A 19,196-nucleotide genomic window follows, 5' to 3' on the forward strand; every position below is an offset into this window, starting at 1 on the left:
CAGCCTGTTCGGCGATAAGAGCACAAATGAGGCGATAAGGCGCGTTAGCAGCAGGAAACTAACACCTGCTCTGACCTGGTGTAAAGTCAGATGACAACCGGCAGCAACCAAGTAAGCACAGCCAAGAGCCAAACATGAAGAACAACAGATGCCCCCGAGCAACTGAACATGCAGCCCACCACCATCCCCACCCACCCTCCCTTTGGACAAAGAGAATGCACATCAACTCCACGAAACCATGAACTAAACAAGTCACCAGAAGTCGCACAATCACAACACCTAACATACAGGTGTGGCCAGAAAAATGGAAATCATACATTTATATCGTATATTCCAAATAAAACGTTTATCGCAGATTTGACAAAAAACAACAATCTTGAAGAGGCACAGCGGGTCTTCTCTGGGCATTCTGTAAGTCACAGCCTGCAAGACAGAAATACAGATAATAAGGTGTGTCATGCGCCCATCAAAGTACAGAGAGGGAGAGCAAAAGAGAGAGAGGGGGGAGGGGGAGAGAGAAAGAGAGGGAGAGAGAAAGACAGAGGGAGAGGGAGAGAGAAAGTGAGAGAAAGAGAGGGAGAGAGAAAGAGAAAGAGAAGGAGAGAGGGAGCGAAAAAGAGAGGGAGGGAGAAAGAGAGAGTAAGAGAGGGAAAGAGAGAAAGAGGGAGAGGAAAATAGAGAGGGAGAGAGAAAGAGAGAGAAAGAGAGGGAGAGAAAAAGAGAGGGAGAGAGAAAGAGAGAGAAAGAGGAAAAAAGAGAGAGAGAGAAAGAGAAAGAGAGGGAGAGAGAGAGAGAGAGAGAGAGAGAAAGAGAGGGAGAGAGAAAGAGAGGTAGAGAGAAAGAGAGGGAGAGAGAGAGTGCCGACACTGCAGACCCAGGCCTCACTGTTCACCTGCAGTCACTGGTGTGTCTCCAACCACGTGCCGGTACACAATGCAGTCTCCCAGGTCCCTCATCTGAAACAGTTGCCAGAGACATGCATGGCAGAGTCCATACAGTAGCACACGCCATCAGCAATGGCCCGCCCCTGTGCACACAGGCCAATGCACCCCAGCCCCTCCCGCCGCCCAGCGGAGATTGCCCGCCCCTGCGCAACCAGGCCTCACTGCTCACCTTCCACCACCGGCATGTCTCCAAGAGGGCCCACCACGTGTCGGTGGGAGCCCCAAGTCCGGGGCCCGCTACCATGGCACCCTCCACATCGTGCAGCCCCGCACCGCGAGCCACCAGGTCACACACTTGATTCTAGGTCTTGATTTCACTATGGCAGAGAACATATCAGTGCACCCGGCCTCATCGCAGGCTGCACACCCGCTCAGCCCTTGAGATGCCACTAACTCTGTGAACCACGAGGCGACGCCAAGTGAGGGTAGACCCGCACTGCACGCTGGCTCAAGCCTACACTGCGTTCCAGCAGGGCTCACAATAATGCCACCATTCAGGACCGCTTGGACGGCGCATTATCAGCACTTAAGGTGCCCCTATCTCAGTGCACCGAAAGACACCATCCCGTGGCGGTGTGCCTGTGCGGACCCCATCATGTCACCCCCGGCACCGGCCAATGTGCTGAGCACTAGTGCATTTGAAACTAACTTGATACAAATGTCGGCTGCTAGCATAAACTTGAAATAAAGGGCGTCAAGTGGTGATGTGTTTAACTAGGTCGCTTTCACTCCAACAGAGTCGCTGCAACTGTTTTGTAAATATTATCATAAACACTGTATAATATGGTAATGTGCCTATTAGTGTCAAAGCCTCCATGTCAAACAACAGTAGATATTATAGCACCCAGCATAATGTGCTGCATGGCTACATGACTAAATACGTCTAAGGTCCCAAAGGCGAGACCGATTGCATTGCGAATGCTTGTTGACATTCCTGGGAGTTTGGCATCTACTGATGTTTGCGCATGGATGCTGGGCCGTTTAAGATGTATAACATTCATGCCCAAAATGTCTTATCGAACCAGTATTGGGTTTCAAACTGGTTGTATTTTAATAGGGGAATAATATAATTTGTCCGGAATCTTGTCAAGAAAAACAAAAATAAAGACAGTGGCTCCTAATTTAAATAGCCAAAGTACAAGAATTACAAAGCTAGCAGGATAGTAGCATTGCAGATTGGGAACAGCCAGCTCCTCTTTCCAAATGAATAAACAAATCAAATCTTCTGTTTCCTTAAAAATCATTTCAATTATGCCGATTGGGAGCACGGAGCACTGGAAGGCAACTGGAGACACATCTTCATTTTATTCAATTCAGTTCTGTCAACTATGGAGATGGGCAAATGACTCCAGCTACTTAAGAGTAATCACATTATTATAGTAGGGAGTCAGTTTCCAGAGAAGATTCCCTGGTGCAGAATTAAATAAAAGGACCTCATTTGTTAATTCTGTATCCCCCCTAATACAGTAAAGCTGTCAATTGTTTTAAATAACACTTTAATTGATTGAGCCTTAGAAGAAGTGTAAACACCGAGGTTTTCTGCAAAAAACTTGATGAGGTTGGGGGCACCAGGAGCTATCTGAAATGAGGCTCTAATGGCTATTGCCCGTGCCTCAATGTAGGGAGGTCACCCTTGTCTAGTACCCCTGGAGATTTGAAATCTGTCAGAACTTTTCCCATTAATTATAAGTGAGGCGTTAGTGCCTTTATATAGATTACATGGGTTATTTATCAACTAAGCTGGAAGCCCCCATTTTATTAATACTGCGCACAAAAAAGACCAGCTGGACACATCAAAAGCTTTTCCACAGCCATAAAAATGAAAGCAGCTGTGACTTTATTACTCAAAATATGACCACGACTAAAAAATTGAGCTGTCACCCGGGCATAAAGCCGGTTTGATCCCTAAGTATATTTTTTGAGGTAATAGGGCGGTCAACCTTCCAGCAATTAATTTAGCCAGGGTTTTATAATTGATGATGGGGAGTGTTATAGGTCAATTTAAGTAGAAGTTGGCAGGATCCTTCCCTTTCTTAAAAAAACAAGCAATATTTACTCTAAAAAAAGATGGAGTTATGCTACCTCCTGATGAGATATGGTTGAAGAGTCGTGTCATTGGTGCCTTCAACTGCTCTACAAAGGTCTGATACCATTCAGATCACTATCATCACCAGCAGCTTTTCTCCTAGATAGGCGCTTAATGATTCCAGCTAGTACTCCCAGTGTAGCTTGACTAACTAGGCCTGCCACTACTCCCACCAATATTATTGGAAGGGAGCATTTCTTTAGGTACTCAACCATAGCTGAGCCTGGAGGATCGACTGTTTACGTGTAAAAGCCCTCGAAGTTCTTCAGGAAGAGCTAGGACCCGATTCACAAAAGTAATCTGAGACAAAAACCTAACTTTACGACTTTCGGTATTCACAAAAGGCATTTAGGAGTAGTAAAGTTAGGATTCCTAACTTTACTACTCCTAAATGCCTTTTGTGAATACCGAAAGAGGTAAAGTTAGGATTTTGTCTCAGTTTAGGAGTAGTAAAGTTAGGAATCCTAACTTTACTACTCCTAAATGCCTTTTGTGAATACCGAAAGTCGTAAAGTTAGGATTTTGTCTCAGATTACTTTTGTGAATCGGGCCCCTAATATTTTTCTAGTCACTGCATCTCAGCAACCAGGGCTGTTGCACACCCTGCCTGGTTTACATTCAGGTCTTTTAGTCCTAAAAACATGTCCTTGGAACATATAAGCAGCTCTGTTGTCCTGATTCTGGGATGCCAGGGTCAATGACTGACCCTGTCCTCCTGTAGTATCAGGGATTATCATAAGAGGAGGGGCTTCTATTTGGGGGTGCTTCTATATTGAAAATTGGGTAACTCTTGCTTCCAGAGTCAACACCTTCACTTTATTATAACAGGGACAGAGCTGTGAAGAGCCTTATGGTACTGTAATAATATCTTGCTTGACTTCCCGAGAGCAATCTGATTGTGCAATTTTATCTTTTGATACCCTAATATTCCCCTGGTTAGAATCATGCCCTGCCCTTTGGGCAAAATTTCTGGTCGCCACTTCCGGGGGCTTGTCTCTTGTCTCCCTGTAACATAATGGCATACTTAGGGAGCGTAAATATGGGTGACCTGACCTGCTGCTGAGGCTCTAAGACATTTTGCACCTGTGTTCAGAAGTTTCAGAGGCATGCAAGGCCTCAGAAAGAAGATTAGGGTTCCTCATTCCCTGATGTGGGGGTGAGGGGTTGAATCCATCAGCTTCTGTAGGACCTCCTGATTGTAAAAAGTCAACATAAGGATCGCCGCCACCCAAAGCGGTCCTGAGAGGGGGGTCATATACTGATGCAAGATGGCAGAGTTTAGCACTGCAGGATGTGGTGGTGACTGCCATCTGCACCCCTTGTTCACTTTTTTTGAGAGGCGACCTTTATAAGATCTCAGCCCCCAGAGCCCCCCACTTTCCCAATCACCTGGAAAAAGCACCTGAGAAGTCTGCATACCAGGGGCACGCCAGGTAGGAAGTGGGAGTTAAAGGGGCGATAAGCACAATAAGCTCCAGCTTTGATGTGGAGCTGAGTCCTTGTTTCCTATTAGAGGACATACTGGCAGCTCCACAGTGGCCCAAAATGTAAGTAAGACTACTCTTTTGAACCATGGCTAGTACATTGGTAGTTTGTAATGACTGCATTGAGTACTTAGTTTAACAGCTGTAATCTTGTGGAAGACAGCACTGTGGCCTTAAAAAAGAAGTTCTCTCGATCAGCGGCCGTTACATTACATTGTACAATTTCAATGACAGTTACGATTAAATAGCTCATCAACCAATGCTGAAAGCTAAGGCCAAGACTAGTCCTGCAATTAGTAGGGAAGCTAGCTCCCTCTTTATGTAACCACAATCTATTTTTCTCATATTTATTAATCAGTTATTAAATATACCTCACAGACACTCATCTGGGAAGACTTATCCATTTTGAACCAGATACTCCTTACATTATTAATCTTAGTTCAGTGATTCAGCTGTTCAAGAATACTCCGTTATTGATATACGACAACTGGACAATGTGAAATTTAATCTTACCTTCCTCTAAAGCAGAAAAGGCTTGTGACAGTGACTTGACATTATCCATTGGTATTTTGTATGATAACAAGGATGAAAACCTTAATCAGAGAGAAAAAACACACTGTCAGCAACAGTCTTTATTTTATGTGGTAGCACTACTCTCAATCCAGTTAAATAAAAAAAAGAATTTAAGCATTTAGAGGGAGAAAAAAATAAACACATGCCCCACATACTTTTAAATAACATGATAAAAATGTGGGAGACGTATCAGAATAGAAGGTCTAAATCCTGTTAGATTCTACTTGAGAAACATTGCATTGTGACATTGAATCTTGAGAATCTTAGAATGTATTGACAAAAGGTCTGCAGTAAATTTTGTCTCCAAAAATAAGAGGCCCTATAGTAAAATGTAGCTCTTTGTGGCACTCAGTTATTTCAAAAGAAGCTATGAGAGGCGACATACCTAGGCTGAGCATAAAGGAGAGATAAAACTGAAGAATGTATCAAATATGCTTGCAATTGCTCCTTTCCCCAAACAATCACATAGTCTATTTCTGCCACTCCTCAGCTTCTCAGCATCACAGTAGGCAGCAAAATATAGACATTACCAATCTGTGCAGTGTTTCCTTTCCACTTTCTGACCCCTACTATTTGATTTATTCGGTTAGAACTTCTAGTCCTTCTTTTCTCTCTTCTTACATGCATCAATCATTGAACTCTTATTCTGAAACCAAGCTCTTATTCTAAAACCAATCAACTGCCTCCACCTATAAAGCACCAAGCAATGGCTCATTCCTCAAAAAGCTGAATATCACTGGGTTTAAAACCACTCCCCATTAGTTGCACTCATCTATTAAATAACTTGTCAAGCTATTTTACAATGATATGTTTATATTCTGCCTACCCATCTGGTATTTGTTGTATCTTGGCAACTGGATGCTTTCATTGCTGGATTCTAGAGTGTTGGAATCCAGAAGGATTGGGAAGCTGGCAGTTGCTGAGGAGCTGGGATGTGACAGGGGTCATTGTGTGCTGTCTAATAAACATCCTAATTTCTACAAAGGGGCTGTGTCCTGTCATCTCAAAAGTATTCAGTTAGACCCTCTATCTTCATTGTCAGGTCTCTTTCTTGGTGCTTTTTCTCCGTGTCTGACGATGGCAACTGTTTTATTGTAAAAAAGTATATCCTGCACTCTGCTTCTTACCCCTCACCTGCATCAGCTCTGCTGCTTACTTCCCATGGCATTGCCTCTTTTGGTGCCATTCATTCTAATTTACAAGGAAAAATTGTTTTGTTCAAGTAAATGGCAACCCAAAGCTTGCTCGTTTGGATCCTTTCTTTGCCATTTTACCCTTCATACTCTTTCAGTACACCTGTTATTTCTAACATGTTTCATGGTCCTTATCAATCTTTCCTTGGACATGTTTCCTAATTCATTGAAATGGGCACACAAACTGGTTGAATAACACCTTGTGTTGATGAATTTATTGTATTTTCAAACCTACTGTCTCTTATTCCTCCCTTCACTGCTGAAAAATGTGCTTAATTTCCTACTCTCATCTTTTCACTGTTTCATGCTGCTCAGTTTGGTTTGTACCCTGTACAGTGCAAAGAAATTGCCCTCCTCTCTGGCACCAATCATACACTGTACTCACCCATATTGCCCATCATTGTAGTATGATAGAACACTCTTACTGCTATCCTTTCTCTTTTTGGAATGATTGTTTCTTTCCTCTCATTGTTTGCTTCTTAAATGTTCCATTTGTTTCTCCTTGAGTATTTTTTTCTCTCCTTCTTTTCTACTTCCCTTTGGAGTTCCTGTGAGTTCTGCCCTGGTCTTCTCCTGTTGTCTATCTAACTCCTATCATTCTCAGCAATCAAGAATTTGGGGAAGGAGCAGTAGCATCTTGGTAGAGGTTGCATGAGGAAGTATCCAATAGTGTGTTAGGTTGAGGGAAGTGTAGTTCCTGTTGTGAGAAGTTCCATGATGAAGTTTCCCGAGGTGTGCTAAAGCTGGAGAAGACGACCACCCTGTATGAGAAGCTGCATGGGGTAATGCCCCCTGGATGCGATGTGGGAGAAAATTAGTGCCATGTTGCAACTGGAAGTACGGAGTCGTCCCCTGCTGGTCTTTAAACCTCCTCCGGCCCTATTTTTGTGTATTGATCATGTTGAACAGCCATGGCTGTGGGCCATCATCTTCTTCTTTGTGGTCGGTTTACTCACAATAGTACACAGTTGACTTTTTGCAGACTTTTTGCCTTTCATCTTCATCCTGCAATCATAACAGACTTCAATGGTTTAGCTTTTGATGAGTCTATTGTCCAAGACATTCTAAATCCTTTCAGTCTACTTGATACACCAATATTCCAGACCATCACACAATCAGATGCCTGGACTTAATTATTCATTCTCAAAAGGATGCACACACGTATCCTCACCCACGGAGCAATCATGATTGAGTATCTCAGGGGAAATTGCGCTTCAACCAGCCTTTTTGCAACTAATGCACCCAGACTCTTCCTCGAAGACCAATCATTTAAGAAGATTGGTCCTTGATTGCATGGTGCTGCACCAGGAACTAGCTGATTTTAATTATCAGTACAGCGAAGTGGATCACAGATGCAATTTTAGTTGAGATCCAATCTCCTTGAGGGCCAACTAAAGACTACCAGATCAGCCACTCTCTTCAAAAAGAATATGGATGAAACAAACACAATAAATAAGGACCAAACAGAGAACCTCCTTGCATCTAAAATCAAGAAATTTAAAAAAGACTTGGCACGATTCTCGTTACAAAAAGTCTATCCCAACACTTCAGATGACTAGAAACCAACTGAATTTAACCAACAAGGTTAAGGCTATGTCTCGGGATACTCTACATCAGGGTCAGAATACTCAACACCAAACTCAGACCTGTGGTCCAGTGACTCGGAGACAGGGACCGACAAGACATCAAGAACGACAATGAAGAGGAGCGGTCAAGGTAGATTGTGAGGCAATAACCCCATCCACAACCAACAGCAACAATGGTGGCCTCTGGGACCTTGGAGTTTTCCCAATCCGCCTTATCACCAAACCATGGCACATTTCCAACCACCGCCACAATCATTTTTCAATCCTTCGTTTTTAGAGCAAGGAGGAGGAGGGTCCAGAGGCAGAAGAAAACAACAGTCCCATGTGCACTGGAGTCCACCTCTCTCTCCACAAACCACACGGAGCATGAGCAAAATGACTCCCCAAACGGGGACAAGCAAGGAAACAACTTGATTGTTAACTTGAGCCAACGTACTCTCAGTGCCACTAATTCAACACTGTTGAATAATGGGCTTGGCTTTGTGCCAACCTTTCAAGCGGATCCTTTCCAGATAAAAACTAGCACAATTCTTTAGAAAGATATGCCTCAATTTCTTTTTTTCCGATAGGGAAACAACCACACCATCAGAACTATCTACCAACATAAGCTTGTGTAAGAGATCTACATTCATGCCCCACCTCATTCTATACCATCAGAGATGATTACCTTTGAAAAGGCTGTTATGAATGATCTTAATATTGGCCTCACTGCCAATCATTCACCATACTGGAAAATGTCGAAAACTGAACAAGAAGCACTACAGAAATTGAGCATGGATGATCCATCACAAAAAAGCTGACCGACAAAGGAGATGCCTTGTCATCATGGACACTTCTTCCTATAGAGATGAATGTCTCAAACAACTTTCAGTCATCAGTGCTTACCAACCTATGAAACTGAACCTCACCAAGAGGCTTGTGAATACTATCACTCCTCTTGTTAACAATGCCAAGGAACAGGGACAGCTTACCAGTAAGGAAGCTGATTTTTTGGTGAACACTGAGCCTATCACTCCCTATTTTTATGTGCTTCCCAAAAATCACAAGAGTCGGAGACCTCCACCTGGCCGGCCGAATATCTTTGGAATAGGATCCCTTCTTGAGCAACTTTCCCAATTTGTCGATTTCTTTCTGAGACCCATGGTTCAAGAAATACCGACTTATCTACAGGACACCAAAGATGTCCTATGTGCCCTTCAGGATGCGGTATTTGACAGAGAATCTGACTTTTTGGTATCTTTCGATGTAGAGTCCCTTTGTACCAGGACCAGACCCTGGCTATAGATTGAAGCCATATTAAACTGTAGAGATCTAGATACAATAACACCTGTTTAGTTTATCATGCAATGTGCCACTCTTGCAATGACATAAAATTTCTTTCAATACGAAGACAGTCTCTTCTTGTAGATATCTGGGACTTCGATGGGCAGAACATTCGCCCCCAGCTTGGCGAAACTTTATGTCTATTTTATTGAGACAGACATGATCCTTACTCCCACTAACCCCTTTCGGTCCAACATACTCCTTTGGAAGCTCTATATTGATGATATTTTGGTGATATGGCGCGGCACTGTAGACGTAATTACTCTTTTCCATCAATGGCTCAACACTTGTAACAACTATTTGAACTTTACCTGTGAATACAGTCAAGAGAGTTTACCATTTCTGGACCTTTTGATTTATGCTTCCCAAGGTTCACTACAAACCCACCGAACTCTACAAAAAACCCATGGCCAAAAATTCTTTATTATCCTATTTCAGTTATCAACCCAAGTCGCTGAGAGACAATCTGCCCTTTTGGCCCATTTCTACGTCTGAGACGTAATTGCACAGATGTTGAAAAATACAAAAACCATGCTAAAACTCTGAATTGCCAATTGATGGACCACCAATACCTACGACCTTGATGAAAAAGTCAGTGAAAAAAGGTAGTAATAACAATCGTGAAGCTCTATTAGAAGTGCACCCCCAGAAAGAACCGACAGACAGATTGATATGTGTCAGCACTTTTAGCAGCAGGTCAAGCCTGATCCAGAAATGTTTTAGGAAGAACTGAAACGTTTAAACAAAGGATCCCGCTCTTTGTGCGAACCTTTGCTTGCTTTTAAATGCAGTGCTAACCTAAGAGACAAGTTGGTACACACAAGGCCTTGGACCAAAATAATCACACATCAAAACATCTTTGGAACTTTCAGCCTGTGAAAGGACATTTTCCATGTGGCACATGCAATGTTTGTGCCCAAACTTTACACACAACACATATCAATATTGGTACAGATCGACCATGGGAGTTGAACAGCATACCATATCAGTTAGACATCTTAATACAGTTACATGACTGACTGGTGACTGTGCTCCACACTGGCATTTGCTAGATTGTACACCTGCCACTGCTAGGCTTACAACACTGTCAGATCAGAGTTGACTAATATCTCCACTGATGGGGTGTATTTGTTCCAATTCTTTCCATATCTAAGTCCATTTTGTCTATTAACAAGAGATACCTTTCGTTTCTCACCACAATAGACTTCATCTTGTTGTGTCCCTTCAGGCCTGCCATGACATCCTGACGCAGCAACATGATAAGCTTTGGAAAGCTCCTTCTTGGCATGCACACACCGTCGTACTGTGCAGTTGCCATTGTTTGGCTTACACCACTGCCAGGTCGACGTATATTCGACTTTGTCTGAAATTATAAATATTTTTACCAAAGGAATATTTTCCAAGCTTTTGATGAATTTTCGGGTTTTTAACTGTTACAATGTTTTCTTGAGTCATGACCCTGCACTTACTTTTGCAACCTTTCCCAGAAGGCATGCACCTTTATAGGAAGTGTCAACTACATTTCCCATACCAGTGCAGTTTAGCTCTACAACGGACGACAAGACTTTCCCATGCCGCAAGAGATAGTCTGTCTTCCATGGCCATGCACTACGTCACTAGCCTGTGGGTGTAGCCTTGTTACAATAAGGAAGTGAAAAGGCAGTACACCTCAGACAACATTTACCCTTTCGAGGCACATTATTGACACATCCGTCCAAACAGGTACTTGTTTTTGCATTCAATGGCAGCGTTTTTCCAGTTCATGCGCGGTGTTCCCATTGCAGGCAGAGCGTATTTCATATCTCCCGTTATCGGGTGTTCTTTTCTTGCTCAGGTTCAGCTATGCAGCACTGCCGTCTATTCTCCTGTCTGCCCTTCATTTCATGTGGTGATTTGACCACCATTTTCGAATGTTTTCCGCACGTTACTTTACATATTTGCAGTTTCACTCACTGCTACCCCTTTGAGCATGACCGTATAGCCAGGTGCTTTAGTCTAACAGCACAGACCTAGACCGGTTATATTTGGGGAATAACAACACACTTTTTGGTGTGCACATGTGTATTTTTAAATCAACTGTGTACGTTGTGTATTCTATGACTATGCATCACAGTCACACTTCCACCACCATTGTTTGTTTCTGCAAAGGAATCTGATGCTACCTCGAGTTTCTGTGCCGAGGTTCAAGGTGTCTTAAGCTTGCCCGACAATGCAGGTAGGTTGCTTCCACAGTCCCTTCAGGGATTGATTAACTTCATGGTGTCTTGATAGACCTAGAGAGGAACACTTGATGAAAGAGTTATGTGTTCTAAGAGTGCATGTTGACAAATTATTTGTGTACAAAAACCTAATACTTTGTTTCTTTTTCAGGGAGCATGTCTACCAGTGGAAGTAACGCCTGAGGGGCAACCCACTCCAAACCATTGGTTGTATATATCTTCCACCTTCTGAATTTGGTATGAGTGGATAGCCCACTTTTCACATTGGTCCTGAAGAAAGTCGCTACACCTCTACGGAGGGTAAAAGGCCGAAACATGTCGACCACAACAGTTCCATGACAGGTTGAATCTCCCCCTGTCATAACTTCACTTTTTAATCCTGACCTCTGGATGTCCCATTAAAATTGTTTGGCATAACATAGAGTTAGATTTAGCTCACTTACACTATTTTCTCTTCTTTTTCCCTTTCTCAGCACACCCCGCTCATTTACTGGTTTTAGGAATCCTCTTTTTCTTCCGAATCAAAACATCCCTGAGCTCCTTTCTCTCAGTGAGGGGGTTGTAGCCCACAATACGACTAGGTTTGTAGTGTGAGGAGGTTCCCCGATGATGAAGCATGCCACCCACGGGTAGGTGAGGGAAACCATCCTGAAAAGGGACATTCCAGCACTCTCTTTGTTGTTTAGACCCAGGGGCATTTTTGTGTTTTCTAGCAACAGGAAGTACCCCGTGAAGTGAAAATGTGGTAAAGTATAATTTCTAGTGGTGATGTGGGTGATAGCCACAGTTTCACCAGGTTTTTACTCTGAGACTAGTTGTAACAAGAGTTGATGTTTAATGCAGCTCTTCTGTGTACTAAGCGAGTAGATCTCTTCCTGCTAATATGGTCTGGTGTCAATGTCTGAATTGTTGGACCTCTCTAGTATTGGATTATTGCATCGTGTCAATAATATTTCAGTGTGGGTCTACTGGAGGCTGTCATCATTGTGTTCGAAAGACATCCTGACATTTCTGGTGCAGTTTTCAGAGTGTGTGGTACTGGGTTCAGAGTGAGTGCTTTTGTCAGCTTGGCACTTGGTCGTGTTGGTTTGGCCAGTTAGTGTGGTTAGGTGTGGAGTGTATCGGGAGTGCTGTACTGCATGTCTGTGTGTGTGTGGTGCAGTGTGTTGTCCTTGTTGGAATGTGTGTGTTAGTTTGCTGAAGAAAGAGAAAGTATGAGTTTGTTGGGCTGTGTAATTTAGCAGTGTGAAGTGAACTGGTGACTTTGTGTATGAATTTAGTTGTTTTGTGTTGGAGTCTGGACAAGGGAATGGAATGATTCTAGTTTTTATTTTGTTTTGTGCCTTGAATGACTAAACTTAGGGATGCCAGGGGAACCCTTTATCAAAGAAAGTGGGTGGGGTTAATGTCCTTGCTGTCACATGACTTAGCTTCCACAACTATATGTACCATATGTATAATTGTTGCATGGTGCCACTGTCAGCATGCAGACATGTGGTAGTAAGGTCTCATGTCCCAACCTTGCAGTCTCTTTTCTTTGTTTGGCATGAGGCGTGATGATCCTCATGTCTTGACTAACCCTGTGCAAAGCACTACGCTACGCTCGCGTAGTTTGCGAAGTTTGCGCTACTTCGCACTATGGGAATTGCAAGTAGCACAGTGCAAACACGCGTAGCATAGCGTAGTGCAGTGGTCATTTTTTGCTTGCTCGCGGTCCTCAACATCTAGTTGGCGACTGCGAGCAAGCAAAATGACATCCCGGAGAGACTTTTTCCTCATTCTCGATCAGCAACATCAAGTTGCCGATTGCGAGCGTGGAAAATAAACCTCCCGGCGAGATTCTCAACGCGGGGAGGTCAGGTTTCTCATTGCGAGTGGTCGCGTATGCTTGCGACCACTCGCGATGAGAAACCCCCAGTCTGCGTTGAGAAAGCTGCCGCTCGAGTAAAAATCTGCTCGAGCGGCAGAAAAGTACAGCTCGCACTGTGCAAGATGCAGTTTTCAATGATTGCACAGTGCCGGATGCTTGTCCGCACTGTGCAATCATTGAAAACGGCATCTTCCACAGTGCGAATAGGGTACTACGCAGTTCACGAAGTGCTACGCGTAGCTCATGTAGTGCGAAGTGCACTTTGCGTAGTTACGCGTAGCGCTACTTCGCGAACTACGCCCAGGGTTAGTCTTGACTCATCACAGAGATTCTGTTAGTGTTATTTGTTGTCCTTGTGTGTGTGCATGGGTATTGGAGAGTTTAACTGGTTCTTGTTGGGTAAATGTCTAAGCTAGACGTGTTGAAGATTGAGTTGTTGTAATGGATTGTCCCTATTCTTTATGTCTTTGTTTTGTTGTTTGTAAGAAAGGGAGGTATGGGGTATCTTGGTTGCACCCATTTCCTTAATATCTGTACTGATGTCTGGAACGTTGAGAGTGAATAATGCAATAGTAGGTTGGTGAGTAGTGTAGAGTGGAAGCTAGAAGATTGGGAAGGTTGAAGGGAGGATGAAACCCTGACAGGATACACCTGCTGTTGCTGTAGCCTATGGGCCTCACATGAAATAAAGAACTTACCACCTACTTGAAGTGATTCAGACTTCTGTATGAATACCCAAATCTCCAGCTACAACAGTAACAACCTACAATTGGTAACAATATACCATCTTCCTCTATTTTCTCTCTTTTAGGATTGAGCAAATAAGTGAGTATTTTCTCTTGTATACTATCCTCTGAAAAACATAACACTTCTAGAAGACAGTCATCAGGAAGAAATGGCTGGGCTCGGAACAAATGCCCACTATTTCAAGAAGAAAAATGTCCTGATCTTTAGTGGTCCAAGAGCAGTTTTCAGATCACTCCATGAACAGAGAACTTAAAAAAATAAGCTAATAACACGTCTTGAACTTTAGAATATTTTGGTGATTTGCTGAATTTGGTTATAGTGACTTGCATAGAACCTTTATGTGATGTGTAAGGTGTGTCAGTGCGTTATGCAAAATGGTGGGGCTCCCATTCAAAGTATGATGAGGGCCCATGAGTCTCCCAACTCTCACAGATATTTATAGACCTTAGGAGGAACGGGGCCCCCTGTGCCACAGGGGCTCCAGGGATCTGCATAATGCCCGAGGTGTGTATAGTTTAGTGAGGTTCATCCGGTGTTTTAGGTAATTACATCAATCTTCACAAAGCAATCCTATTTAGTCCCCTCACAAACATTATCGTTCCCCATCTACATAGACATATTTGATAAACATATCCACCTTCCCACTAGTTTCAAATTCATCCCTATGAAGTGTACAAGTGTTGAACACAAAAAAATATTTAAAATGCTGTCAGTGTTAAAACATTTATTTACCTCTCTTGTCGTGCAGCATGAGGGAAGATCTTCAGAATATTCAAATGAAGGGCATCAACTTGCTGCTGGTCTCGGACTTTGATTCCCAAAAAGTACCCTTTTCCAAACTTGCTCTTTAATTGCTGTATGGATCCAATGCACCTGTAGAGAAGAAAAACTCACTGCATTACAAATCACAGTGGGAAAAGAGCATGCACTATTAAGAGTGATATTGTAACCAGGATCCCTTGGTCATCCATTGAGAATCACTACTCATATGAAAGAGTCAAATTATAGAGGATCTGCCAGTTCCCCTTGTAGAAATGGTCCCTGCTTTCTGATAATATGATCAAAACACAGGTATGCTACTCAGCTAGCAGGAGCAGCAAGCGCCATTCAGGGAATTAGAGCATCACTGAAACAATGATGCACAATAGGAAACACAATTTGAGAGAAAGTAGGTCGCACACCGCTCGTCACACCAGCACTTGACCTGTTTTAATTACATTTTGGCAGTCCACACGGCACCCCTTTACACTGACCTGCTCCCTGCTGACGAGAGGCAACTACCTCGAAACACGTGTCCAGGGATGGCTAACGCAACACATACTGTTCTTTTTACACATCGTGGCATAGGCGTACCCGCCGTCGCCACTACATTTACCACAGTCTTTTGGGGCAACTTGCTGGTGTGACGAGCAGTGTGCGACCAACTTTTGCATAATTTATTACGGCTCCCTTGAGCCAACGGGCTGACGAGCCTTGGATCTGCATCTGCGCGCCATGAGAGGTACTTGACCTGTTTTAATTACATTTTGGCAGTCCACACGGCACCCCTTTACACTGACCTGCTCCCTGCTGACGAGAGGCAACTACCTCGAAACACGTGTCCAGGGATGGCTAACGCAACACATACTGTTCTTTTTACACATCGTGGCATAGGCGTACCCGCCGTCGCCACTACATTTACCACAGTCCTTTGGGGCAACTTGCTGGTGTGACGAGCAGTGTGCGACCAACTTTTGCATAATTTATTACGGCTCCCTTGAGCCAACGGGCTGACGAGCCTTGGATCTGCACCTGCGCGCCATGAGAGGTACTTGACCTGTTTTAATTACATTTTGGCAGTCCACACGGCACCCCTTTACACTGACCTGCTCCCTGCTGACGAGAGGCAACTACCTCGAAACACGTGTCCAGGTATGGCTAACGCAACACATACTGTTCTTTTTACACATCGTGGCATAGGCGTACCCGCCGTCGCCACTACATTTACCACAGTCCTTTGGGGCAACTTGCTGGTGTGACGAGCAGTGTGCGACCAACTTTTGCATAATTTATTACGGCTCCCTTGAGCCAACGGGCTGACGAGCCTTGGATCTGCACCTGCGCGCCATGAGAGGTACTTGACCTGTTTTAATTACATTTTGGCAGTCCACACGGCACCCCTTTACACTGACCTGCTCCCTGCTGACGAGAGGCAACTACCTCGAAACACATGTCCAGGGATGGCTAACGCAACACATACTGTTCTTTTTACACATCGTGGCATAGGCGTACCCGCCGTCGCCACTACATTTACCACAGTCCTTTGGGGCAACTTGCTGGTGTGACGAGCAGTGTGCGACCAACTTTTGCATAATAGGAAACACAATTTGAATGGGAAAAGGACGGTCAAAAGAGAGCACACTTACAATTCTGGAGAAGCGCTCTAAGAATATGAAAAATTGCATCTTTGATTGAAAAACCTGTGTCATTGTTTTTTTTTGTGTTTAGTCGTCATTGAGAAATGAAGCTTCAAGATATATGTATAATTCAAACAGCAGAGTACACATACAGCCAACGGTACTAGAGATAAGATCGGATTACCTGCCACCACATCAATAAAGATGTGGCGGCAGCCATTTTAGATCTCGGGGATTCAGTCCCCTGTCCTGAAAAACAGTAAAAAAGTAAAAATACATCCTGGGGGGCAGGGTAGGGATACCATGCCCCCTCGGTCTGGTGGAGTAGTCCCAGAGTCACACCCCTGGGGCCAAAAACATTATTATTTTGGCAGTACGGCAGAGGTTTTATTGCCCCTCGCGGGTGGAAAAGTGCCTGGGTGGTACATTTTTAATATTAATTAAGGGCAGTGGGCATGCAGCCCCTCCCTGAGCCAATTATCAGGCCCCGGTGAGCCCATCCTTCGTGGCAGAATTACATTTTATTGGGAAGAAGACCATGCAGACCCCTCCCCAGGACATTATGAGGCCCCACGGACCATGTCCCCTGAGGCTGCATGACATATGAAAACGCCATGGGTGCCACAGTGCCCACCCGAAACACCAACAGCAATAGGAGCCCATGGGGCAGTAGAGAGCCCTAGGGCCCCCGTTGCCCCTGCCTACACCCACCGCTGAGCAAGCCTGTGATCCCTGCCTGCAAGAACACGGGCAATGAGTTGAAGCTCTCTCTGCCAGCACATTTGTTGGCAGGGAACTGCAGTACCCTGGCGGATGCTGTTCCTGGAACACTGCTGCCATTGGGCCAAGGTGAATGGAGTCTCCGGGCCACTGGATGGCTTGGAAAGGGAGCTCCACACCCCCTTCTGCCCCAAAAAAGCATCAGCCCAACAGTATGAGGGACAATAGATAGCTCTGGAAGGGGTGCTGGATCCCTCCCCCAAAAAATATCGACCCTGCTCTTTGGGGTCCCCAGGGCCTTTAGTGGATTGGGGGGGGGGGCAAAAGCTCCACCTCCCCCAAAAAATGGTTCCAGGAGATCGGGACTTGGGGCCTTTTGTGGCTCGTGGGGGGGCTGTGCACCCTCCCCTCCCTATTAAATAAAAGGGATGCCCAGGAGTGGGGTCTCCAGGGCCATCAAATGGCTCGGATTGCTGCATGGCATTTATAAGAAAAGTAATTTACTTCACTTTCACTGCTCTAGCTAGGGAGCGCCCCATAGCATTCTTTCAAATTATGTTTGGATGCTGGTAGTGCCCATAGAAGGGGATGGGCAAAACATGCAGCGAGCGAACAGCTACCCAGCAAGATTAAAAACAACACACAGTAAGTCCTCTGGGTTATTAAATCTCTTACCCCAGGAGAATCTACCATATTTGTTTTAAGCTGGAGCTGTATTATCTTCAGCAGGATTGCAAGGATACCTTTTGTTTGGTTCTATGGCTGCATTTCGTAGCCTGGAAACTGGTAAAGTCAAAGACATGTTAATGTTTTTTTTTAAACAGCTTTATTGAAAATATTTTCGGACAATCACTTTTATTAAACATTGCAATGTGTGAATTTATAAAAATATACATCTGAATAGTTATTGGTAACTTATGAGAAAGACGATAGTTCTGCTTTATGTATGTTGATGCGGAGACCCCCTAAAAAATCAATAGGTCCGCTTGCTTAATTTGTTTTGGTGTTCCGACCCTTTGACAAAGTCAGTAGGTCTTTGACAAAGACAGTCAGTCTGTCCTACTTAAAATGACACCCTTTATAGTGTTACATCACATACAGGCACAAGCATCAAGCGAGGATTTTGCGAGTCCTTAATTGCGATTATTAAGGAATTGCAATTAAGGACTCGCAAAAGCCTGTGCATGTAGGAATCGCTATTAAAATAGTGATTCCTAAGCAATCCTTAATTGCGACTCGCAAATTGCGAGTCGTAATTAAGGAATGAATGGGAGATTGCATGCGCAATTTGCGAGTACCAATAGGTACTCGCAAATTGCGCATGCAATTTCAAGGGTGCAAGGGTGTCCAAAGGACACCCTGTTGCACCCCTGAAATTACTCCGTGCACACATGTTGCGCACACACATGCCCCAAGGGCATGTGTATGTGTAACCTACAACTTTGAAAAATGCACATTAGTGCATTTTTCAAAGTTTTTGCATATTACCATCAAGTTCAACTTCATGGAAATTTGCGCCCCTAGTAGCGAAATCACTATTTTAAAATGGTTCTTGCATTGCATTTAAAGAATCGCAAAATGCGATTCCTTGAATACAATCGCAATTTGAGAAATTGCAATTAATTGTGAATTCTCAAAATGCAAGTGCCTTGAACCTTGATGCATCGCAAATGTCCTTTTTGCGGGCGCAAACGGATGATTTTTGCGATTCACGCCATTTGTGCTCGCAAAAACGGTTGATGCATGTACCTCATCTGTGCATGTGAATAGAGGGTTAGGAGCACGGCCCAGCCCTACACTGTCCATGGCAATGAACACCTTACTTTAGGTCCCAAAAAAACCTCACTGAATGTAACATAAGTTAAAGTGATGTCATAGTTAGGAATTGTAATACTATCTTACTTTATATTAAAGGAAAATGTTAGAAATTAAGTAAAAACAACAAAGGTCAAAGGGACGTTATAGTTAGGTTAAAAACCACTGAAATTTCCCAGTTATATTTATCTAAAGGAACTACAACTTGTGCCCTAAGGTAACTATAACTCCAACCCTGTC

At 43.9% G+C, this 19,196-nt stretch overlaps 1 protein-coding gene across 5 annotated transcripts in view; it reads right to left on the reverse strand.

The window, feature by feature from the left end:
* LOC146810317 (ATP-binding cassette sub-family A member 10-like) overlaps window positions 1-19,196 on the reverse strand; it is a 1,555,322-nt gene that overhangs the window by 42,301 nt on the left and 1,493,825 nt on the right. For all 5 annotated transcript variants that reach the window (XM_085617313.1, XM_085617310.1, XM_085617311.1 and 2 more), the window contains 2 exons: window positions 14,758-14,898; window positions 5,028-5,107 (listed from right to left, as the gene is read on the reverse strand). In XM_085617313.1, coding sequence (XP_085473439.1) covers window positions 5,028-5,107; window positions 14,758-14,898 — 221 coding nt within the window. The remainder of the gene's footprint in view (window positions 1-5,027; window positions 5,108-14,757; window positions 14,899-19,196) is intronic.

This window comes from Triturus cristatus, chromosome 7 (genome assembly GCF_964204655.1).
Source record: "Triturus cristatus chromosome 7, aTriCri1.1, whole genome shotgun sequence".
Classification (NCBI taxonomy): domain Eukaryota; kingdom Metazoa; phylum Chordata; class Amphibia; order Caudata; family Salamandridae; genus Triturus; species Triturus cristatus.